This window comes from Podarcis filfolensis (assembly GCF_964270895.1).
Source record: "Podarcis filfolensis genome assembly, chromosome: Z".
NCBI classification, from domain to species: domain Eukaryota; kingdom Metazoa; phylum Chordata; class Lepidosauria; order Squamata; family Lacertidae; genus Podarcis; species Podarcis filfolensis.
Genome location: NC_139617.1, coordinates 21,914,191 through 21,939,395, shown reverse-complemented (window position 1 = coordinate 21,939,395; position 25,205 = coordinate 21,914,191). Strand labels below are relative to the sequence as shown.

The 25,205-nt window shown below is 45.4% G+C and overlaps 1 protein-coding gene across 4 annotated transcripts in view; it reads right to left on the bottom strand.

The window, feature by feature from the left end:
* The window catches only part of LOC310754294 (syntaxin-3-like), a 37,061-nt gene extending 17,691 nt beyond the window's left edge, over positions 1-19,370 (bottom strand). For 2 of the 4 annotated variants that reach the window (XR_014543700.1, XR_014543702.1), the window contains exon 1: positions 11,968-13,754. Coding sequence is in view for 1 of the 4 variants with exons in the window: in XM_083596115.1 (XP_083452241.1) it covers positions 12,662-13,561 (900 nt within the window). In the remaining 3 variants the exon portion in view is untranslated. Of the gene's footprint in view, positions 1-1,336; positions 1,459-11,063; positions 13,755-19,168 lie in introns of those variants that run through there. The other 2 variants (XR_014543701.1, XM_083596115.1) reach the window with 2 other exon arrangements.
* Positions 19,371-25,205: the final 5,835 nt, after the last annotated feature.

Below are 25,205 nucleotides of genomic sequence, written 5' to 3'. Positions count from 1 at the left end.
GGGTTGGAGCCATGGGGTGGATTGAGGAAGGTTGTGCTGAGCCTTAGTCTCTTCCAGGCTTACCTGCAGGTTGAACCCGGGGCCTTCCACATAAGAAGTAGCTGGTCTACCACTGAGCTATGGCCTGGATCTTGCTTCCTTATTTCTCTTGACGTAAAAGTGGATTCTACTTCTTCTTTCGTAATAAAAACTGAAAATTCAGGGAAGGAGCTTGGAGAATCCTGGGGGAGGTCAAGCTTTTGAGTCCTCCCATGCCACACTTCCACAATGACGCCTGTGTATGTGTTGTTTGGAGTTATTGGCACCCAATTGCACTCTGAATCTGAATAACAGCAAAAGGACTTCTCCCCAAAGTGCCAAAGAAGTCCCAATCCAATAACACAGTCTGTTAAACAGATTAAATTGTGTTTTTCCTTTCATTGCCCTAAAAGCATGCAGTGCCCAGAATACCATCAGCATTTATTATTATTATTATTATTATTATTATTATTATTATTATTATTATTCCGTAGTACAACCACAGGCCTTTTATGAAATTTAATTTGGGATTAAGTGGTTGAATGAAACAAAGCCCTGTTCTGCTGTGAAGTCCTTCTAGCCACTTGTCTGTGGCTCTTGTCCTTCTATAATTCTCCCTTGTAACCCTTTTATAGCAGGAATGGGGAAATGTGGCCCGCCAAAGGTTAGGCTTCAACTCCCATCAGCTTCAGGCAGCATGGCCAATGATAAGAGGTTCTGTAATATTGCCACAGCGGACAGTGAGAAGAATAACAGTTTTTGGTAGATGGCGAAATGCAGCAGGACAGAAACAGTGCTGCATGCAATTAATAGAGAGAGCTAAATGGGAAATGATGCCTTCTTCCATCCTTAGGCCTCCCTCAGTGCCTGTCTGGACAAGACATGTCCACAAATGAAACTCTCTTTCAGGGTGTGTTGATGTGGAAGAAAGGAATTAATCCCATCCATGCTTTGTTAATATTTGCAGCTGTTGCCCATCTGCCTCATGAGCAAGTTTTTCAACATTTTAGAAATCCTGAATGGAAGTCATTGTCCCCCGCTTTGCAGCCTTTCCTGTTAGCATCACCTTATGGGCAGTGGAGATAATAGCTTCTCCTGGGATAACTTGGTTTCTTAGATTTCCTTTCTTCTTCTTCTTCTTTAGTCTTCAAGGCAATTCCAAAGGACAGTTGGATATCATCTCCTAACGAGCTGAATTATTAAAGGATCTGCTAGTCTATGTGGAATGACTCACCAAGACAGGCTGGACAAAGGAGATAATGTAACAAAGGCTAATGACATCCAAGCAGGGCTTTGAATGAAAGTGAAAGAATCATACCAAAAATATTGCAGCTCTCACAGACTTCAGCATGGAGTTATTAAAACGAGTCCTCCAGTACAGTCAGAATGAAAGTTCTTGGCTCTTTGAACACATCAGATGTTGTAGTGTGAGACCCATGGCTGAAAGAGAAGGCAGGCATCTTGGGCAAGGAGGCTAACAGAGTTCCATAACTGGTGGACATACACCAGATTGGACTGCCACCATGCGCTCCACAGAAGGCTGCCCTTAAAAAAGGTTAATCTAGTGCAGAATTGCCATAATGTGCCTTTGAACAGTTTTCCTTTATATCTTTTCTTTTATATCATGAAGCAATTGAGCAATCAAAATGATCAAGAGGCTAGAACATAAGAACATAAGACTTTCCTGCATAAGACTAGCCCTGTGGCCACTGCTATTTATCTAGAAAAAGAGGTGTGGGACTCCCTTGTTCTCTTGGAATGGCAATGGCATCCACCTGAGAGGTACCGGAACTGAGTTCCAGCAAGTTCCAGTGGCCTTTCTAGCTCAACATCCTGTTGTCATAATGGCCAACCAGATGCCTCTGGGAAGCCCAAATACACAGTGTCAGTGCTCTCCCCTCCTGCAATTTCTAGCATCTGGTATACAGAAGCATTACTGCCTCTGACAGTGGAAGCTTTCTTACCCCATCAGGAAACTTTACAACTTATGGGACTTATTTTTGATTGGGGGGGGGGAGTTGAGGATGATGATGATGATGATGATTTTATACCCCGCCCATCTGGCTGGGTTTCCCCAGCCACTCTGGGCAGCTCCTAACAGAATATCAAAAACATGATAAAATATCAAACTTTAAAAACTTCCCTATACAGAGCTGCCTTAAGATGTCTTCTAAAAGTCAGATAGTTGCTTATTTCCTTCACATCTGAAGGGAGGGCGTTCCACAGGGCGGGCGCCACTACCAAGAAGGCCCTCTGCCTGGTTCCCTGTAACTTCACTTCTCACAGTGAGGGAACTGCCAGAAGGCCCTCAGAGCTGGACCTTAGTGTCCAGGCTGAATGATGGGGGTGGAGATGCTTCTTCAGGTAGACTGGGCTAAGGCCATTTAGGGTTTTATAGGTCAGCATCAACACTTTAAACTATGCTCGGAAACATACCAGGAGCCAAGGTAGGTCTTTCAGGACCGGTGTTATGTGGTCTCGGCAGCCACTCCCAGTCACCAGTCTAGCTGCCGCATTCTGGATTAATTGTAGTTTCCGAGTCACCTTCAAAGGTAGCCCCACATAGAGCGCATTGCAGTAGTCCAAGTGGGAGATAACCAGAGCATGTACCACTCTGATGAGACAGTCTGCGGGCAGGTGGAGCTGGTAGACAGCTGTCCTGGACACAGAATTGACCTGCGCCTCCATGGACTGCTGTGAATCCAAAAAGACTCACAGGCTGCACATCTGCTCCTTCAGGGGCACAGTTACCCCATTCAGGACCAGGGAGTCCCCCACCCCCACCCACCCCCAGTCCCCCCAAAACAATACTTCTGTCTTGTCAGGATTCTACCTCAATCTGTTAGCCACCATCCGTCCTCCAACTGCCTCCAGGCACCCACACAGGACCTTCACCAGTTCTGATTTAAAAGAGAGGTAGAGCTGGATATCATCCACATTCAGGTTTGTTTGGAGTTGTTCAGCTACCCCCTACTCAATCACCCAAGAATGGAAGTTTTGATACTGGGCGATAGTTGGCCATATTGGCCAGGTCCAAAGATGACTTTTTAAGAAGAGGAGGGGGCGGGGAGGCGCCCCAGGGGAGGGGGCTTCGGCTGCCTCGGCCCGCGGGGGCTCCGCAAATAATAAATTTAATAAATTCCTGCTGAGCCTTTGGGGGGGTCTTTGGCTCCTTCGCTCGCCCCCAGCCCCAGTGGCGTAGCGTGGGGGGTGCAGGGGGGGCCGGCCGCACCGGCCGCAACATCTGGGGGGGCGCGCTCGCACTCGAGTGCTAAAATCCACGGGTTAAGGGGCGCAAATTACTTGCCTTGCCCCGGGTGCTGACAACCCACGCTACGCCACTGCATCCAAGCAGCCTGTCTACATTCTCGGAGATAGGAGATTAGAAATGATCCCATGCAACTTGACTAGACAGGACTTGTCCCACCCATCTCACCCCTGCTCCCATGGTGCAGTCTACCTCATTCCAAATCTGAGCAACTTTATCTGCAAAAATCTTTGCAAAATCATTGCAGGAGAACTTGGGGCCTGATGGTGGAGGTGATTCCATTAGATTGCGAACCACCTGAAAGAGTCTCCTGCTACTTTTTTCTGCAGATGTAATAGAGGCGATGAAGAAAGGCCTCTTCACCGTCACTATCGCCACTAGGTAGGCTCGATGGGTCAAGGAGAAGTCCAGTTGTACCAGGAAGTAATCCAACCATGGCACTTCTTTTGTTTCACTTTTACTTAGTGTCAGATCACCAACATCCATAGAGGTCTAAGGCATGTCTGTGACTATGAGTTGGGCCAAACCTATTCAGGGACAGCCCCATGGAGGCCATGCTTTCCACGAAGTCCTGAGCAGCCCCTTGTAAGGTCACATTGGCATGGATGTTAAAGTCCCCTAGGACAACCAAACTAGGTATATCTGGGAGAACATCCGCCACAACCTGCAACAGGCAGGGAATCCTTGGTGCAGCGGGGAGGTCAGTACACCAAAAGGAATCCTGTACTTCCCCTATTGCCCAACTTCCAGAACATGCACTCAGAAAACTGGGTCTTCCCAATAGGACGCCCAGTGTAAGTTAATGACTTCCTAAAATTCACTGCAACCCTCCCCCCCCATATGACCTAGTTTGCTGTGCGTAAGAGAAACCTGGTGAACAAGCAGCAGCAAGGACAGGCCCATCTGCTTCATCCAACCAAGTCTCCATGCCAGATCAATTCTTCCACCCGCGATCAAATCGTGGATGACAGTGGTCTTGTGGATCATTGACCTGGCATTGCAAGCAGCACCTTACAGTCATGTGGGTCTCCCTTGTTGATTCCAGTATCCTTCTGGTCAAGACCAGACCCGGAGGCAGGGATAGTGTTCAAACAACGACTAAATTTGCCTCCTCGATAATGACATGGTCTGGTCTTAGCGTAACTCCTCCTCCTACCCATGATCACTGCGATTGGGTGTCTCAGTGCATCCCAAACTGTGGAACCTGTTCCAGCCATTCTGTTGGCTGAGGCCCACTCCCAGGCAGCCCTGACCCTCTCCCCTTCAGAACAGAATGTGTTATAAAGACTATACAATAAACCAATAAAACAGTAGAAACTAATGGAAACCCCCACACAATTTATGGTTATACTAAAATTAAAATAATCCCCAGCCCCAACTAAACGTTTACCCCATCCCCCAAAAACAAAAAAATAAAATAAAATGCAACAGATTAAAAACTATTATAAAACTTTAAAAAACACTTTCAACAGTTGCCCCAACTCCAGCGTTTGTTCCAGTGAGTCTGGGCTCTTCAGCACTTGCAGCAGGCAATGTCCCTCCCTCCCAGGAGTCTCTTAAGTTGAGCAGGGTGAGTCTGGGCCCCACCCCCTAGGCCAGGTGGAAAGGGCCTTGTAGGGAGCAGTCTGCAGCATTCACAGCAGGACAATGATAGAGGTGTGTAAAATTATGCATGGTATGCAGAATGTGGGTTTTTCCCTCCTTTCTCATCACACTAGACTGCAACAGGATCATCTAATGAAGTTGAATGGAGAGAAGTTATGGACAAACAACAGGTAGCACTTATTCACACTGTGCGTACTTAAATTTGCTCCACCAAGAAGTAGTGATGGCTACCAACCTGGATGGTTTTAAGGAGGATTAGGCAAATTGGTGGAGGATAAGGCTATCAATGGCTAAATTCCCCCACCACTTCCTCCAGGATACAAAGATGTCCCTAGGGTCAACAATGACATTGCCTCCTCCCTGAGTCATATCCAAAACCCTAAGGTGGACCAGGATGACTGCTGCTGTTTAATTTTTGTTTGCTTCTTTCTTTTAGGGCTACACACTGATTAAAGGAATGTCTCAATGAATCATCTCCCTTTTAATTAATACTGGTTTGCTGATTAAATTAAAGCAGATGAATTAATTAAATTATTCAGAGGTCAAGTAGGAAAAGGACAAAAGATTCCCCCAAGAGCTAAGTGGACAAATATCCAGGTCTGTGGTTAGAGTGAGAAATTATACACATCAAAGCCTGTTGACAAAGCAAAGCACAAGGGAAAGTAGTAACAAAAGAATTTTTCAGACATTCTGATTGGGTTTGATTGGGTACTTTCTGGCATTATTTCTTGTGTGCTTTCTGGCATTGTTTTATAACTTCAAGAGTGAGGAATATTGTCCAGGGGCCACATTCCCTTCTGGGCAACCTTCCAGGGGCCACATGCCAGTGGTGGGCAGGGCCACAGGCAAAAGTGGGTGGAGCAATGAATTCACAAAACTTGGCTCATTCTGCAAAAACATAGCAGTTAATGTGAGAGAACTCTGCCTGAGACTCTGGGGAAGAACTGCTACCCATTGGAGTAGGCAAAACTTCACTGAATGGCCAAGCTGTATATTCCTGGTCCAGAGTATATTCCCATGTTCCTTTACATGCATAGAAAAATAGTGTATTACCAGCAGATTGATTTGTATATGCTTTGCTTTGTTTTTAACATGGAAGCACTCAAAACTATGATCCTCCAGCTACAGTTTGATGCAGAAGTGTTCAGTGTGGCTGGCCGAGGTAGCACATTCTGAGGAGAGGCAAAAGGACAGGGGCAATATATGCAACCTGGCCTACCCTGCATTCATCACTGAAAAAAGAGTCAACTGCTTTGGGTCAAGTTGGCTATGATATATGGAATTTGGGGAGCAGGAACCGGCTTATCTTCATCAAGCAGCAAAATGGTTTAGACAGCCCTGCAAGAACTGTGTCATTTGATTCTCCAGGGATCACCAGGCAGTTTGACCCAGAATTGCATATGTATTTTCTGCCTTTTACAGCCTGCCTTTCTTTCATTGTGGAAACCAAGCCAATGTGCAGGTGGTTCTCAGGCAGTCACCCATTCAGGCACTGACCAGATTCAGTACAGCTTAGCTTCAGCCTTAGACTATATCCTGGCACCAGATACAATGATGTGGGCAAGCTCTTTCACACAACTGTAACAAAAGACCAAGCTGCAGCATTTAAGATGGTGTTCTTCATTCCTAGATCTGTTTCAGATCAGGTGACTGGACCTGAGCTTCCCAGATAATTTAGTGAAGGACTGTAGCTCAGTGGCAGAGCATTGCATGCAGAAGGTCCCAGGTTAAGTCTCTGGCATCTCCAGGTAGGGCGAGGAGATAACTTTTCCTGAAAGCCTGGACAGCCACCGCCAGTCAGTGTAGATGATGCACAGCATAATAATACAAAAAAGCACAGATAAAATCAAAGCAAAACTGTACAGATGCTGTACAGTACAAAAAGCATAGATAGATCACTGAAGATATTGGTATTGTTGCAAACCATCCCAGTCTCTGAGCAGTGTGAGATTCCAAGGGTTCCAAGCGCTTACTCAGGGTTCAGTTTCCTCAGAATGAGGGACAGCAGAGACCGCAGTGTCTTTCAGATATGTGGTTTATTTACACATATATACAAGCTGAACCTTCGACGGAGGGGCTCACAGCCTTAACATCCTAAGAGTGTCTTGTTTCTCCTATTGCCACAACCTTGGATTCTGGCAGAGATCCTGCATGGCTCTGTCTCTCAGCTGCCCAGCCTGATTCTTGCTTCTACTACACACACACCAACTCAACTCTGGGCTTTGCCTTTCTAATTACCAGCAAGCTGAGGGAGTTCAGGGCCACCCATGTGAGGCACTTCATTTGTTACCTTAATGACCCATACGTGGGCCATTACCTCACTAGGAAGCGAGCTATTCCAGGAATTAAATTCATGCTTGATCCAGGAAATAGAAGGGGGCTCAGGCACACATGCTACCCCCCACCCACCCAAAAAAGCCACCTCACAACAGTATTATAGGGAGAGAGAAACCGTGGTGCCTCTCATTTTACAAGTCAGATCCCATCCTTGAACTGCAGCAAGAATTGTCAAGCAGAACTCCCCATTCCACATTTGTTAAGTGAGTTAGGCAAATTTATTTCCCTTGGAGGTGTCTCTGTCGGAAGATTACATTACCAAATCATGATATGCTGTTCTAAATGTCAAGAAAGGATTTGAGAGTCTCCTGTAAAAAAAAAAAAAAAAAACACCTTTCTTATAGTATTTATTCAGCTGAGAAGGCTGTCTCAATGAAATATACTCAGGGCTGCCAAGCCGGTTATAAATTCCCTGGACTGTTGAGCTTAATCCTTTTTAATATGGCTTCCTCCAGTGTGCCGAATTGTGTGTGTCCAATTTGTAAACAAGTTAATTTATATAGAAAAGCATTTCCACAGCATGAAGCTGCCTTTACAAAGTATGGAGTATTCACAGCTCTGTGGCCGCTACTCTCCTTCTGATAATGAGCCATTCCAAAGCCTTGTGGGCTACTTTTTATTACAATGAATAGTGCCTAGCGGGGAGAAAAAAAGGAAAAGTAACATAATCAGGAGAAATACATTTCACTCTGGTACAGTTATGTGGGTTTTCCCCATACAAGGCAAACAGCCTGCTATGGAGGGAAAGGCTGTAAGCATGGATATGTGAGCATGATGAACATGCACTTGATACCTTCAATGCATGGGCCCATCTTTGCCTGCCAGGGACCCCACTTTGGCCCACAAGTCCATTCTCCACCAACCACATCCACCTGTCCATCAGCAAACATCACTCAATAATGCCATCTGCAGAGGCAGATTTAGGGCAGTGCAACTGGTTTCCCCACACAGGGCGCAGGGGCCAAGTCTCCTTCCCAAAGCCTAGTAAGCTTCAGAAAGGAGATGTGAGGGCTCTAACAAGGTCCTAGAGTCCTCATTCTTCCTTCCCAAACCCTAGTAGCACTTGCCCAGCTTTGGGAAGGAAGAAGGAAGACTCTTAGGACCCTGCCAGAGCTTTGTGCCTCCCTTCCCAAAGCGCGGTGCCTCCCTTATCCGCCTTTGGGAAGGTGGCGTGAGGGCTGGGTGCCAAATTTTGGCCTCACACAGGATGCCATATTACCAAGGTCTGCCCCTGCCAACTGATGGGTAGGGGGTGGGAATCAATTCCGCATTGGCTGTGCAGGCCACATGGACTGTCATGAGAAAACAATACAGTAGCAGGCTTTAACAGATGCACCCACTTGTCAGCTGATGAAAGGCTAAATCCTGCTCAGTTTGGCTGCGTGAGCAGGTTCCCTGCATGCAGTGGGATTTGACATGCGTACTCTGATTCAGTTCAGCAGGATTCAATGAATCAGGAAAGGGTTTGCATTGAAACTGCTGCTAAAACAAGTGGTTTCTCCCCCCCCCCCTTTGCTATAGCAGCGCCTTGCTGCCTGTGAGGTGTTTTGAGGACTTCAAAGCATCAAATCACCCGATGCCGTTGGGACATTAGATTTGGTCCTTGAGGCTGATCCAGGTAAGGATCTGGCCCTTGGAGCGAACAAGGTTGTCTACCCCTGACACACCAATGTGGTAAAGAGATGGCCAGGTCTGTGCAGGCATCAGGTCATGCAGATCGGGTTGGATTCAAGCAGCAATTCTCAGTTTAAGAATAGCAGTATTGCAAGATTTTCATTATTTTCACTTGTGAAATGTCGGAGGGTATGAAAGGAACTGTGCCTATCGGCAGCAAAACGAAAACAAAAAGTCTGAATCCTACAGTGAGGCAGCCTCAAATTCTGCCCCAAAGGTAAGAGAATACTACGTGCTGGATATATTTTGCAAAACAGGTATATTTGACTATTTCAGCTCTAACTCTGTTTGGACATGGTGCTGTGGAGGAGTCTGAGGTGCCAATCACAGGCTGTCTTGCATAACAGCTGCACTCCAACAACCCCTCCCCCCCCCCCCAGCAATCATTGCTTCTGAGATTTTACTAGGCTTCCCATTGCAGACATGAGGACTAGAATTTGGGGCCGGGCCAGGGAGTAAATGAAAGCTGATATTCTCCCCAGCTTGCTGAATGCATATCCAGTTCTTGTGTTCTGTTCTTGCAGATCTGACTTTGCAGCGGCTTACACATACATACTAATTAAAAGCAGAATCTGTTTATATTTATCCAAAGCAGAATCTGTTTATATTTATCAGGCACACGAACCAACCTACCATCTGTATTAGTATTATTATTAATACTGGGAGTTTAGCCTTGAGTGTCATATTAACATAGTGGACAGTGAAACACAGAAAAATTGCCTCTGACTATTTGCAGCTGTACTTCTGTGTCTTCAAGATAGCAGTGCTGTTTGAACCCTGTGCTTTGTACCAAACCTGTTTTAAAAAAGAAATACTGGCATTCACTTGTCCAAACCTCAATTTCCACTCAGTCACCTTTTTCATATTTCCATTTGATTTCAGAGAGTTAGCATTAAGTGCTTGCATCTGAGGAAAACAATCATCTTCTTTCATAACCTAAAACAATTTTGTTCGTTTTAAAAAAACAAACGGGCAAAAAAAATTTGAAATTGTTGGTATCCATCTGTCTTCCTACATTCCTACATTCCGCTTCACCGCATGTCCTTGAGTTCTAGTGTTAAGAGGGTGAGACAAAAACTTTTCCACTTTCTCAAGCCCATGCATAATTTTATAAACTTCTATCATGTCGCCTCTCAGACACCTTTTCTGTAAACTAAAAATTCCCAAACATTATGGGATGCTGTTTTGTAAAACAGTGTGGTCAGCTTCCACATGCTGAATGATGATGTCATCTCAGACAGCAAAATGTCTCTGGTTGGCCCAGGCTGCAGAACACACTCTCCTCTTAGTAAGCCTCCCCTCCCCAACCCTCCTGTTTATAGAGAGGGGCAATGGTGTGTAATGGTTAAAGTGACCTTGCCGTGAAGCTCACTGGGTGACTTTGGGCTAGTCACCTTTTCTTGGCCTAACCTACCTCACAGGGTTGTTAAGAGGATAAAATGGAGAGGAGGAGCACTATGTATGCCACCTTGAGCTCCTTGGAGGAGAAGCTGGATATTAAGTGCAATAATAAATTCATTAAAATATATGAATGTGCACCAACCGCAAAATTCTGTTTAGACCCCAATATGGCCCCTTAGGGGGGTGGCTCTTTTTCATCCTGGAGTTCATTGGAAGCTGACCATCGAGACTGGGGCTGAATCTGAATCCCAGTTCAGAAAAACAAAACTTCATATCTCACCTATTCACTATTGTGCAGAAATACAAGAAAAGACTCTAACTTCACCTTTCCTCCCCACCCCCTTTTAAAGCAACAAATTTGTAGACAATTGAGTTGAATTATATTTTGGGGGAAGCCCTAGGATTGCTGACATTATGAAGGGTGGTGCATAAAACTGGTTAATAAGGAGAGTAATATATTTGCCGCTTCAGACTGCAGGTGGAGAAAACTATTTTAGACTCCTGGAAAGCACATAGGAAGCTGCCTTAAGACAGACCATTTGTCTGGTATTGTTTACACTGGCTGACAGCAGCTCTTCAGCATCTCAGGCAGAGAGAAAGATCTTTTTCCATCACACACTGCTTGCTCATTTTTTAATTGGAGATGGCATGGAATGAACCAGGGACCTTCTACAAGCAAGGCTTGTGCCCTGCCACTGACCTATGGCTTTTCCTCTAAGCCCCCCCTCCCCCCCACCTTATAAAAGTATGAAGACCTGTGTAATTGTGTAAGATAATTTTATACAAATTTATATACACATGCATATTAATACATATGTAATGTGCATGTATACAAGTACATAGATATACATAGATATATTACATGCATGCACACGTTGCCTTCTTATGTAAACATTAACACCCTTAATTCATACTGTAGGTTATTCCAAATTACACCAACCAGAAGCCATTTGAAATCATAACTGAATGGAGCCAGGATGTAAAACACATGATCAATTTAAGCATCTAGGAAATAAAGCCAGTAAACCAAACAATGTTTTCGGTTTTCTTCTTTGTTCAAAATGTTGCAATGACCTCGTCTTACAGGTGGGGCGGGGGGGATCCCTCACTTTCTTTTTATGGGGATCAGGGCTAGTACCATGGGCCACATGCCCTAGCAGCAGGGCCCACTGAGAATACCCTCCTGGTGAGGGGGGAGTCACTTGTCCAAGGGGCATCCACTGATGGTAATGCATTCTAACCATGGACACATCAGGAGAATTTGTGGCAACTCTGTTATGCAAAAAATGAGGAAGGAAGATGTTGCATGGGGGTGAATTATGGCATTCTACAACTTTCTTTTGAGCTATACATATTTACGTAATCTCCAGTTTCACTGAAGCTAGACTTCAGCAGATTTGAGAGATGCCACAGAACCTGTTTTCACAGTGCCAGCCCAAGAAAAGCGGAGCAAACTGCAAATGTGCAACCTCCACCAACCCCCACCCCAAGATAGGGTTAATACTCTTGCCGCACTGATTCCTGCCTTCCTCTAATCCCCCTTCCTGGCAGGTCACTTAAGCCTCCTGCTGCATTACTGGGCCAGCCCTACATTTCCAAAGTCTCCATTTGGAACACAGAAAACATGGAAAAGAAGAGAGTGTTATGAGGATATGCAGAAGTACCTTCCTTTCAGATGCATTTGGGATTATGATTCGAGTGTTGTTCATCAGAAGATTTGGCCTCTGGACTGGTTTGACCTCTACTGCCTTTCTGGGTTTTAACTCCTCTTAACTGGGAGACAGTAGAGCTGTTTGGGGAAGGACTGCAGCTTAGTGGTAGAGCACCTGCTTTGCATGCAGAAGGTCCCGTCTTCAGTCCCCAACATCTCCAGATAGGACTGGGAGAGAACCCTGCCTGAAATCCTGGAGATCCCCTGCCAGTCAACATAGTCATTGTGAAGCTAGATGGACCCATGGTCAAACTCAGTAGAAGACAGGTTTCTATGTTCCTACAGACATAGTTGAAGAAATGAACACCTTTTCATTGTTGTTGCATCAGCTTCACGTCATGCCTGTCTGCTTCCCTGAAGCATTCAGCTGTGCGGGGCTGGAGACAGGATGCTGGCCAGAAAAAGCATCCACAGCAGGCCTCTTTTCATGCTCTTAAGAACAGAACAAAAAAACTTGGCGAAATCCATAAGCAAAGGGGGGTGAAGATGCATTTAGTTGCCTTGCAAATGCTTCCATCCACCCCAAGCAACTATCCAGGACTGACCTGCAATGACATGCACATCCAATGTTCCAGAGTGCTATCATTAGTCACCAGTGGGAGCCTTTAAGTCTAGGAAAAAATGTCTGTGTGCCCACACTTCTTTATTCAGCTCATCACACTCGGAGTCGCCATACACGAAAGGCATGTGCAGCAAGCGCAGAGGCCCAGCACTGCAGACAACGCAGCAGATAACCGTGACTGCCGCTCATATTTGAGGGCTTTCTTGACCTCCTCGTTCGACTGAGAGATGTAATCAAGGGTATGCAGGACATTGTACTCAATGCTGTTGATGGTCTCCTGCTGCTCTGCAACCAGGATCTCCAGGTGCAGGAAGAGAGCGTGCAACTCGCCAATCTGCGCTTCCAAGTCCAGCAGCTGCTGGTGGCGCACCTGCGCCAAGGCCAGATGCTGCTTGGCTTTGAGCACTTCCAAGTCTTGGCCGACGATGCGTGGCACCACAGGACTCTCCACCATCCGCTTGATGTCCTCTTCCTGGAGATCCAAGCCAGCCAGTTCCGTTTGCCTCCGGATCTGTTCCTTCAGCTTCTCCACATACTGTGTCTCCTTGGTGTAGTGGTGGGCAATGATGTCACGGTAGCGGCCAACAAGTGCTGAGAGCTGGATGTGGCGTATGCGGCTAATGGCCAGCCACTGCTTGCTGTCCCTGGTGAGAGCCTCTTGGATGCTGTTGAGCCTCGGCTGCAGGGTTTTGGCCTCCTGGGTGAAAGAGTCTTTGATTGCACTCAGCTCTTTTTTCTCTCTGCAAATGCTTTCCTCAGTAGTGCAGCAAAGCACCTGCTGCTGCTTCTTGTCGATGTTCTCAGATAACTCTTCCAGCTTATTCAGCGCCAAGGAGAGACTGGTTATCTCCTGGAAAACCTTATTCATGGGATTGCCCTCTTCCTCTTGGAAAATAGGGTTGTCGAAGGAGAGAGTGTCATCTAGATCCAGAGAGTCCCCGTCTTCGTTCACTCTGTTCCTGAGCTCCTCTAACCTGTCCTTCATTTTCAGCTCTTCTCAAAGCCGGAAACATCTGTGGAAGAGGAGGTGAGTGAGGCACACCCATCAGCATTTACGGAGATTTTGAGGGGGCTTGGGGACTTTTGCGTCAGTCAAAGCTGTTTTAAAGAGAGAGATAGAGAGAGTAAAAGAAAACTTCCCTCCCTAAAGCGATTGCAAATATTGACTGAGGCAATAAGCTTCTAAACCAGAGTTTACTCTACATCACATGGCTAATGCAAACCGGCTAGACTAGATTCCATGCCAGGGGTGGGTGGCACATAGCCCAATGATACAGCGTCAGCTGCACATTGCTGAGTGCAGTCATGGGGAAATGTGAAAAGGGGGCAGGTAGGCAGGGGGAATGTTTCAAGCCAGACTCAGCTGACTTTGAAGGTGACCCTGCAGCAGCTTTCAAACTACTGAGTCAAAACCAGGTGTAAAGTGGACCAGAATTCAAATGAGTGCCATTAAAGAATGGAGGTTGTGCATGCATTCCATGGCTCTGCATTCTGCAGTCACAGAATCCTTCCTTCCTTCCTTCCTTCCTTCCTTCCTTCCTTCCTTCCTTCCTTCCTTCCTCCCTCTCTTCCCTGTTTCTCCTTCTGGCTACTAACTACTGGCTATGTTCTGCCTCCACGGTTGGGGGCAGTATGCCTCTGAATACCAGTTCCTGGAAACCCCAGAAGGGGAGAGTGCTGTTGTGCTCAGGTCATTGCTTGTGGGTGTTCCAGAGGCATCTGGTTGGCCACTGTGAGAACAGGATGGTGGACAAGGTGGGCTACTGGCCCAAGCTCTTATGTTCTTACAACTTTCTGTTCCTAAATAATTTTGAAGGATTTTTTGTCTTGCATAATAACAGCATAATTTGAGCAGTAACAAAAATTTAACAATACAATGGTACCTTGGGTTAAGTACTTAATTCGTTCCGGAGGTCTGTTCTTAACCTGAAACTGTTCTTAACCTGAAGCACCACTTTAGCTAATGGGGCCTCCTGCTGCTGCCGCGCCGCCAGAGCAAGATTTCTGTTCTTATCCTGAAGCAAAGTTCTTAATCTGAAGCACTATTTCTGGGTTAGCGGAGTGTGTAACCTGAAGCATATGTAACCTGAAGCGTATGTAACCCGAGGTGCCACTGTAAACAAAAAATAATGTTACAGGGTTGAGGGTGGGAGAATCAGTGATGGGGCTGACAAATCCTAAGCCTGAAGGTGCTTTTATAGGCCCCTCCACACAGAATTCCATCCCTGCTTTTCCCCTTCCAATTCCTACTCCCCCCATCTAGTGTACAGGCATCTCCCTGTTTATGTGGGGTTTGCATTCCAAGGCACCGTGTGTTTACAAGAAATGGTGAATATTTGAAACACCATTGAAAAAGCCTGCAAACACCCCATTCTGTTCCCGTCCCTTTTTGTGATGTTTTTGGGTGCAGTTGTACACACACCTAAAACAGTCACTTCCTGTACTTTCTCCCCCAATTTTGGGGGGCATTCTGGGGGAATGGGAAGGCTTTGGAGCTTGGAAGTGGGTTGGACTACATGATACTCAGGGTCCCTTCCAACTATCTACCATTTCATGATCCAAAACCTCCCTCAGTCCATGCCCCTCCCATAACATCCCTTTTTGCTGTTGGCACAATCAGATCACAGACAGGGAAATGGCAAGTGCAGTCCAGATTTTTGCACTCACGGGGCAAAGGTCAACTAGGGGAACAGGACACTGCCCCAGCAACCTCAGTTTGCCCTCAGCCAGCTCCCACCAGCCTGGAACTGCCTGTCAACCTTCTCTGTGTAGAACTTGTAGAACTCAGCAGGGAGGAGAATGAGCGGGAAAGATAGAATGAGTTGACTCTACCTGTCACCGGCTCTGGCTCAATCTACTCTTGACCTCCCTGCCTTCCACCCTACCAGTTCCATGGGGCATCAATAATCAGCTCTGCTCTCTTCATTCAGAGGAAGGTCCAGTCTATCCTACTGCCCCTCAGATGCCCTTCCAATGACAGTAGGATTGTGTCCAACAAAATATACAGGAGGCAAGGGTAAGGGTTTTTGAAACCCTCTTTTAACACACAATCAGGAGGGGAAGGAGGAGATGCTACACCTCCTTTTCCTCCCCTCCCAAAAAGAGTACACATGAAATGAGCAGCAACCAGCAACTGGAAACATGCAGGGTCAGAGATTCCCAACTGGTAAGTGGGAGGATCTGATCCTGCACAGTGCTGCCTCAGGAGTGGGGAGGCCTGGGAGGAAAAAGGAGAGTTTGGAAGGTGAAGGTATCCACCTATACCTACATCTGTCTTCTTCTCTATTCTCTATATTGTATTTAATTATGGAGTATCAGAGTTTTTAGGGGGCTAACCAGGCTGGGATAGCTTGGATAGCAGGCTTGTTGGCTTTTGAATGTCTGGTGTAGATTTTTTCAATTTCGTTGTTCTGTATGGGACAATGGCAATAAAGATTATTGTATCATATGTGGCCACCAGATAGATCCCTCCTTTTCTGGTTTCTCCTTCTTCATGCTTGACACCACACCTCCTGACTATCCCCAGATCGTTCTGAGCTACCCCAGCCCAACTCAACTGCAACCCACATTCTTCCAAATGAACCCAATATGGTCCAGGATTTGGACCTCATTTGAATCCAGGGCACAACCCAAATACATAAACCATTTCCATTCTCCAAGCTTTGCAACTGATCTTTCAATATCTCAGGAATACTCAATGAATGGACGGCAGGTAAAAAAGAACAGCCTCTGATAATAATGTGTGTAATCATACACATAAAAATGTGTGTGATAATGCACATGATATCCAATAATTGTTTCCATTCTTAGTAGAACTGGAACAAAAATTATTTGCTTCTTGTTGAGTTCAAGCAGCAAGACAGAAATTTAAAAAGACCTGTGCAGAAAAGCTTGGAGTTGAGATTTTCATAAGATTTGATTCCTCATTATAAAATGAGCTCCATGTGGTGGATCTGATTCTGACAGACATGGATTCAAGTGCCACCTCTACCTGGTGGTGTTGGGCAAGTCAGCTTAGGGAACAGCTGGAGTTCAGTAGTCAAGCACCTGCTTTGCATGCAAAAGGTTCCAGATTCAATACCTGGTCTTGAAAGACTTGGTCTGAAAGCTTGGAGAGCCACTGCTATTCAGTGTAGATGAGGGATGGTGAACATTGTGGCACCACATGTGTTGTTGGACTACAACTCCCATCATCCCTTATCACTGGCCATGCTGAGAGAGGCTGATGGGAATTGTAGTCCAACATCATCTGAAAGGCCACAGGTTGCCATTCTTGCTTGTAGGCAATACCGGGTTAGACAGACCAATGGTCTGACTCAGTTTAAAGCAGCTTCCTGTGTCTGAGTTTCCCACTGTAGCTTGATGCCAAGGCTACTTTCAGAGGTGTACCAGGGAGTAAGAACTAAGAAATGCCCCCAAACACAGAAGAGCCAGCTATTGTTGCTCCAAATCCCAGCCCATACAAGAAGAGCTTTATAGCTCCTACATGGGGAGGGCTGTAGGTCAGTGGTAGAGCATCTGCTTTGAATGCAGAAGGTCATGAATAAATAAAAAAACCAGCCCTCACAAAAATTCAACAGCCATGTGCAAGAAGATACATTAAAACACATAAAGCCCTGAGTCCAGTCAGAAAGCCAACTTACCTTTTCCATCTGAAATCATTCCATGTGGCAGGAGTTAAGTTATTCTTTTGAATATTTTGCATTTACCTATCTAAAAGTACACAATGGTCCCTCCCAAGTAACAATCAACACTCATGCATTTCCAGAGTACACACAAAAGCCCCAGAACAGAACGTTGGCGGATTTCCTGGTGCTTACTCTTTAACCAAGGAACTGAATTTTCTGTGGTCTACAGTTTATTTTCTTAAGCATTGTTGATGCTCAATTATCACAGCGCAAGATGTCATTTTCCTCTACAGGTTGTTGTTGTTAGGAAAGCATGTTGGGGTCATCACAAAGTACTATGGAGGTCAAAATTGAACTCAGTTGCATTGTATTCCAGATTTACCTCACTTCAGCAGATAATCTGCTGAAACGTACAGTTGCATTCAACTGAGAGCTGTACAGAGTAGACCCATTGAAATCAACGGGCAAATTAGTTGCAGCCATTGATTTCAGTGGGTCAATGCTTCATAGGACTTAGCTGGATAAAACCAAGTGTTATGAGGTGGGGGGGGGGGATAAATTGTTATTAAAATTCTGGGTAGGAAGCAGCAGAATTCCCGCTACTTTTGTAATCGGATTTTAGCAGCGGTAACAAAACTGTAATTTGAAATAAAAACCTATTGATGGTAAATTATTGATATGATTATTTAAATGGTTCTAATGATAGCTGGAAGTTTTTTTTTTAACAGTGAAAGATGATGAATTTATACAAAGGAAGAGTCTGAGTGCTTCAGATGAAACTGTAATGAGTACAGCCAAGATCCTTTTATAATGCTACCTCCTCCATTGAAATACTCTTCTCAGAGCTGCTAATGCATCTTGGAAAAACAGCTCCCAATAACCAGGTGATCACTCAGGAGTGACAGGGGATGAAATTACTATGTCATTTTTAGTGGGGGGGAGGATCAGGTGTGGGCAGAATTGTTTGCTTAAAACCAGCGCTTTTTTTCTAAAAAAAATGTTTTGGGGTACTCTCATTTTCCTACTCATATTGAAATACTGCCCCTCAATGAGGCCAAACTTAGATTCACAAAATGTTTAGGGGTATGCGTACCCCTGCGTTCCCCCAGAAAAAAGGCACTGCTTAAAACTATGGAAAAGATGAAGAGAGCAAATGGATGGTGAGATGAGAGCTGGCGATTTCGGGCAGAGTCAAACTGATCTTCCAGGTGAGAATGCACGTAGACACTCCACACCCCCACCCCTTCTACTCTAAACTGGGTATATTAGCAATACATATACGGTGCTATGTAAATTCCACATAGCCTTTGTACAGAAAGGCTGCAGGTCAGTGGCAGAAGGTCCTAAACTCCATCTCAAGGTAGAGCTGGGAAAGACCTTTGCCCAAAATCATGGACAGCCACTGCCCATCACTGAAGACAGTAGTGACCTAGATGGTCCAGTGGGCTGACTTGGCAAAAATCACCTTCCTACATCCTACTCTGCAAGTGCAGAATCAGACAACAAATGTGAATTCTACAAGCCCTTACAATAGCCAAGAGCCTTACTGTATATTGCAAGGCTGCATGTTGGTACATCCACCAACTACTACTCAAAGATCTGGGGACAAAACTGCCCTTTCTGTGACTTATTAGCATCAATCTCATTTAAAATACGTATTTGGCATATGGGAATGTACACCTCCCTCGATAAAGATCTCTTTGTTACTCAAATGTAAGAGCTTCTGTGAGTTGCTTTGAGTGGGAGCCAGGATACTTTCAAATAGAGGACCGTCTTCTGCAAAGTAGGATACATGGCTCTGTCCTCCAACACCTCACTGCCACCACCCAGCACCTGCCACCTGATGCAGCCGCCTCACTCTGCCTAATGTTAGGGCCAGCTGCTATTTCTGCCTGCTACATAACTGTTAAAGGCAAATGAACCCTCCATTCACCAAAGAAGGCAGCAATCCTAACTTAGCTTACCTTAGTTTTATCTTTTCGTGCCTTGCCTCTGATTCATGCATTCAAGCCTTTGGGAGGAAACAAAGCTGGCAGTTCAAGTTCTACATCTGGAGTGAGAGCCAGGACAGCTGAGCTCACTCTTCTGAAGGATATTTTATACTTTGGTTTTGCTATGGCCATTTCCTTCTCACAAGCTTTCACTGCAACCTTTCATTGGACTTGTCTGTTGATCCTCATTTGTGCCCTGTAAGATCTGAAAGCAATTAAAATGGAATTGAGTCACCTGTGCCCAGGGAGGTACAGGTAAATCATTGACAGGTACCACAGAGCGGCTTTGCCAGCCACGCATTGACATCACTGGGGAACCCATTGATCCGGAACTGAAGGAATCATTCCCACCTCTTCTGGAACATGTTAAAAGGAAAGTGAACACCAAGGCACTCATTCATTGAACAGTAAAGTCCCTTCATTAACTCAGAGTTCACGCACGTGGACTGTATGTTCTAATTTTTATTGTTTCCAAAAGGCATATAAATTACTTTCAGCCCAGGTACCCATTGCATGGCCAGAATGTCTCTGGCAATAGAATTAGATTATTATTTACCAGGCATGGTAGGTAACCATCAGAAGCAGTTTGCTGGGTGTGGCAGAGGGTGGTAGCAGTAAACCTGGGATTCATTTCACTTAAAATAACCAGTGATTAAGCCAAAGTAAAAGACTGGAATGCTGTTAAAATTAGTCTGGTCATTTCTCCTGAGGGGCTGTGCTTCTGCTTCTGTCTGAACAACATGCGAGTTGTGAATCAGGGCATTATCCTGTAGGAGGCAGACACCTTTGGTCAGCATACCACACCTCTCAATTTTTATGGGCTTCCGCAATTTCTGCAGCAGTGAAACATAGTATGTCCTGGTAACTGTGGTACCCTTTGTCAGGAAAGCCATCGTCACTACTCCGCAATGGTCCCAAAAGACCGTGAGCATGATCTTGCAGGCTGACAGTTGGACACATGCCTACTTTGGAGGTGGTGAGGCAGAGTGCTTCCATTGTTTGGACTGGGATTTAGTCTCTAAGTCATAATGATGGACCCATATTTCCTCCTGAGTAATTAGTCTGGCGAAGAAGTTATCATGGTTTTCATGACACATGGCCAAAAGAGCATGTGACTCGTTCCTGCTTCTGGAAAGGTGTCAGCAGCCGGGGAACCCACCATGCAGACACCTTTCCCATGTGCAAATGGTCATGGATTATTTTTTCTACAGAGCCCACACTGATCTTGACATCTGCAGCTAGTTGGTGAATGGTTATGCAGCGATCCTCCAAAATGGCGGCCTCCACTTGCTGGATGGTGTCTTCATCAATAGTGGACTGTGGTCACCCAGGAATGGGAGCTATACCACCGAAGTCTGACCACATTTTAACTGATGATGCCAGTGCTTGACTACGTCATACAATGGGGTATTCTCCCCATAAGTCCCTTTCATCTCATCGAACGTCTCCCATGGTGTGCACCCTTTCAAGTACAGGAACTTAATGACCGCTCTGCATTCAACTGGTTCCATTATCAGACGTTACTCCACGTTAGCACCCGTAGCAGAGAAAGCGTTAGGAGTTCAGGGCTACAAATTACCACATTACCCATGGAGAGATGTATCATTACACAAGAGCAATTTCATCCTCCTATGATAACCGGAAGTGGTTCAGGAGAAATCTTTAATGATCGACCCTCGTAATCACCTCAAGATTTTGAAGGTGAGCATGCCCTTTTTTTAGTACACTCACTCTCACATTCTAGGTGTCTCCAATTGCTCATTTCTGTGGTAACATATTGCCCTAAGCTTACATTACAAAGGGGATAACAGACCTCTTCATGACTATTAACAAAAGAAGTTGGTATAGTCATTTTAACAGTCCTCTTCTTCTTCAAAGCTCAATCTCATGACTATAACAGTGTTTCTCAAACTTGGATTGGCAGCTGTTGTTGGACTACAACTCCCATCATCCCTAGGTCGCAGGACCAGTGGTCAGGGATGATGAGAGTTGTAGTCCAACTGTTGTTGGAGCTGGAGACTCAAGTGTGCATAGAAACTGTGCATAGAATCACAAGGTTTACGCACACGTACTGGATTAAATCACAGCCATCTCCAGGTAGATCTGGGAAAGTCTTCTAGATGAATCCCTGTAGTAAGAAGAATAATTTTATTATTTATACCCCGCCCATCTGGATGGGTTTCCCCAGGCACTCTGTAGAGCTACCACCACTCACTGTAAAAACAGTACTGAATTAGATGGACCAAATGGCCTAACTTTGCATCCTATGTTATTGCAAATAGTTAATCGCTGCATATGCAACAGCATAAAAATAACTACTGTACTTACACAACTGCCATCTCAAATTATGCTCCTTTAAGAAACTCTGCCAAATCTTCCTGAGACTCCACTCTACTTCCTAATTCATGAATTCCTCATAAGGGCACGCAGAAGGATTTATAAATATTCAGAAAGCAATCATTTCTTTAGTGCTTAATTAAACAGAGCAGTTCATAGCTACCAAGACTATGTGTAATAATCTTTAAGACTCATTTACTGAATTTGCTGAAACCAAATGGTCATAATATCCATCTACCAATTTATTTACTTAATTAGATGTACAGCCTGCCTTTTTTCAAGGACTAGGGATGGGCAATGGTTCTAATGGCATTTTTTTTCTGCCATGACCTGGTTTAATCTTGTTGGATCTCCCACATGCAGTTCCCAACTGTGGCCAGACATTTTGAGAATACCAAGACTTCCAGACCATAACAGCGGTAAGGGAAGGGCCATAGCTCAGTGGTAACACATCTGGCTTGCATGTAGAAGGTTTTAGGTTCAATCCACAGCATCTCGAAGCAGAGATTGGAAAAACTCCTGGACAGCCGCTGCCAGTTAGTGTACACAGTTCTGAGCTAGATGATTCAATGGTATATGGCAGCTTCCTATGTTATGCCAAATTCTGATGAGAAAAGAGAAATGGGTACCATCAACAGAGTGCTACATATCTACACAATTTTCCCCAGTGGTTTCATATATTGATTGATAGTTGGTTGAAGAACCACAGCTCAACAGTGGAGTGCATACTCAACTTACAGAAAGTTCCAAGTTAAATCCCCAGCATCTCTTGTTTAAAAGGACCAGGGAGCAGGTGATTTGAAAAACCTCTGCCTGAGGGCATGGAGAGAAGTGGTCAATCAGAACAGACAACACTCAGCCAGGAAAGCTTTAAGGAAGCTTCCTGTGTAATGGAGCGGGGCTGACCTTCTTAGAAACACTATTAGCCCAAGATCATTTGCTACTTGAGCCCAAGCCAAAATTATTATTAATTGCACTTATTAGTAGTAGTAGTAATAATAATAATAATAATAATAATAATAATAATAATAATAATAATTTATTATTTATACCCCGCCCATCTGGCTGGGCCTCCCCAGCCACTCTGGGCGGCTTCCATAGAAACCAAAAAATACACTAAAATATCACACGTTAAAAACTTCCCTGAACAGGGCTGCCTTAAGATGTCTTCTGAATGTCAGGTAGTTGTTAATCGCTTTGACATCTCGTGGGAGGGCGTTCCACAGGGCGGGCGCCACTACCGAGAAGGCCCTCTGCCTGGTTCCCTGTAGCTTTGCTTCTCGCAATGAGGGAACCGCCAGAAGGCCCTCGGCGCTGGACCTCAGCGTCCGGGCAGAATGATGGGGGTGGAGACGCTCCTTCAGGTAAACTGGACCGAGGCCGTTTAGGGCTTTAAAGGTCAGCACTAACACTTTGAATTGTGCTCGGAAATGTACTGGGAGCCAATGTAGGTCTTTCAAGACCGGTGTTATATGGTCTCGGCGGCCGCCCCCAGTCACCAGTCTAGCTGCCGCATTCTGGATTAGTTGTAGTTTCCGAGTCACCTTCAAAGGTAGCCCCACATAGAGCGCATTGCAGTAGTCCAAGCGGGAGATAACCAGAGCATGCACCACTCTGGCGAGACAGTCCGCAGGCAGATAGGGTCTCAGCCTACGTACCAGATGGAGCTGGTAAACAGCTGCCCTGGACACAGATTTCACCTGTGCCTCCATGGACAGCTGTGAGTCCAAAATGACTCCCAGGCTGCGCACCTGGTCCTTCAGGGGCACAGTTACCCCATTCAGGACCAGGGAATCCTCCACACCTGCCCGCCTCCTGTCCCCCAAAAACAGTACTTCTGTCTTGTCAGGATTCAACCTCAATCTGTTAGCCACCATCCATCCTCCAACCGCCACCAGACACTCATACAGGACCTTCACCGTCTTCACTGGTTCTGATTTAAAAGAGAGGTAGAGCTGGGTATCATCTGCATACTGATGAACACCCAGCCCAAACCTCCTGATGATCTCTCCCAGCGGCTGCATGTAAATGTTGAAAAGCATGGGGGAGAGGACAGAACCCTGAGGCACCCCACAAGTGAGAGCCCATGGGTCTGAACACTCATCCCCCCCACCACTTTCTGAACACGGCCCAGGAGGAAGGAGCGGAACCACTGTATGACAGTGTCCCCAGCTCCCAGCCCCTCAAGACGGTCCAGAAGGATGTTATGGTCGATGGTATCAAACGCCGCTGAGAGATCCAGCAGAACTAGGAAACAGCTCTCACCTTTGTCCCTAGCCCGCCGGAGATCATCAACCAGTGCGACCAAGGCAGTTTCAGTCCCATGATGAGGGCTGAATCCCGACTGGAAGGGATTTTCTTTTCCTTTCTTTTCTTTCTTTCTTTCTTTCTTTTTTTGCATGGTTTTTTATTAAAGAATTTTTGAGACAACAAAATTAAAGGGGTGGTGGTGGAAAAAGGAAGAAAAGAAGAAAAGAGGGCTTCCAATTCTCAATCTGTCAGTTACATAAAAAGAATTATTCAAAACTTTTGCTCCACGACAACATCCTATATTCCACTTTCCATAAATCAGTATTTTTCCAATCTTCAAACCCAAATATCATATGTTCATCTTCCTTTCTACATAGAAAGTCCAATTAATAATATTGTTAAATGTCAGCAATAGCTGACATTCTCCAATTAATTGTACCAATGTTGCCTCCAGCCATTTCAGCAATCATGCCTCCATATTAAATAATGGCAAATCTTCCCCTTTCTGCATATATAGACAACTCCACATTTGTGCATGTTTTGGCATGTGTGCAACATTTGGCATGTGCGCAACCACCGATGCATGTGTCGTTTTTGGCCTTGGAAGGGGGTGGGGCAGAATGGGGTGGGCTTCCGCATACTTGCAAATGCATGTAGTGCTTCAGAACCAGTGGCGTAGCATGGGTTGTCAGCGCCCGGCAAGTAATTTGCACCCCCTAACCCGTGGATTTGCGCCCCCTAACCCATGGATTTGCCCTAACCCCAGATGTTGCGCCCGGTGCGGCCGGCCCCCCCTGCACCCCCCACCCTACGCCACTGTTCAGAACAGAACTTCCACGCAAACAGGGAGTTGCCTGTATAAGAGTCTTTTTCTTTTCTTTACAAAAAAATAAAAATAAACTCAAATTGACTTACAATATAATACAAATTTTAAAACCAATATTAAACTAAAATTAAATAAAAACTAAATAAGATTCGCATACATCAAAGGCAGCTGAACACATCCCATGCACCAAAGAAGGCCTCAATATCCAAAACAGTCAAAATTGAAGGCCAAAGGTATGGGTGGGAGAAAAATACACTTTTGCCTGGTGCCTAAAAGTATTATTATTACATTTCTATATCGCCCTTCATCTGAGGATCACAGGGCAGTTTACAATATAAAAACTTGAAAATACATAACATACTAAGAAACAAAAATAATCTCCACCCACACACTCCATTTCAAAGGCCACGTTGTTGTTGTTTAGTCGTTTAGTTGTGTCCGACTCTTCGTGACCCCATGGACCAGAGCATGCCAGGCACTTCTGTCTTCCACTGCCTCCCGCAGTTTGGTCAAACTCATGCTGGCAGCTTTGAGAACACTGTCCAACCATCTCGTCCTCTGTCGTCCCCTTCTCCTTGTGCCCTCAATCTTTCCCAA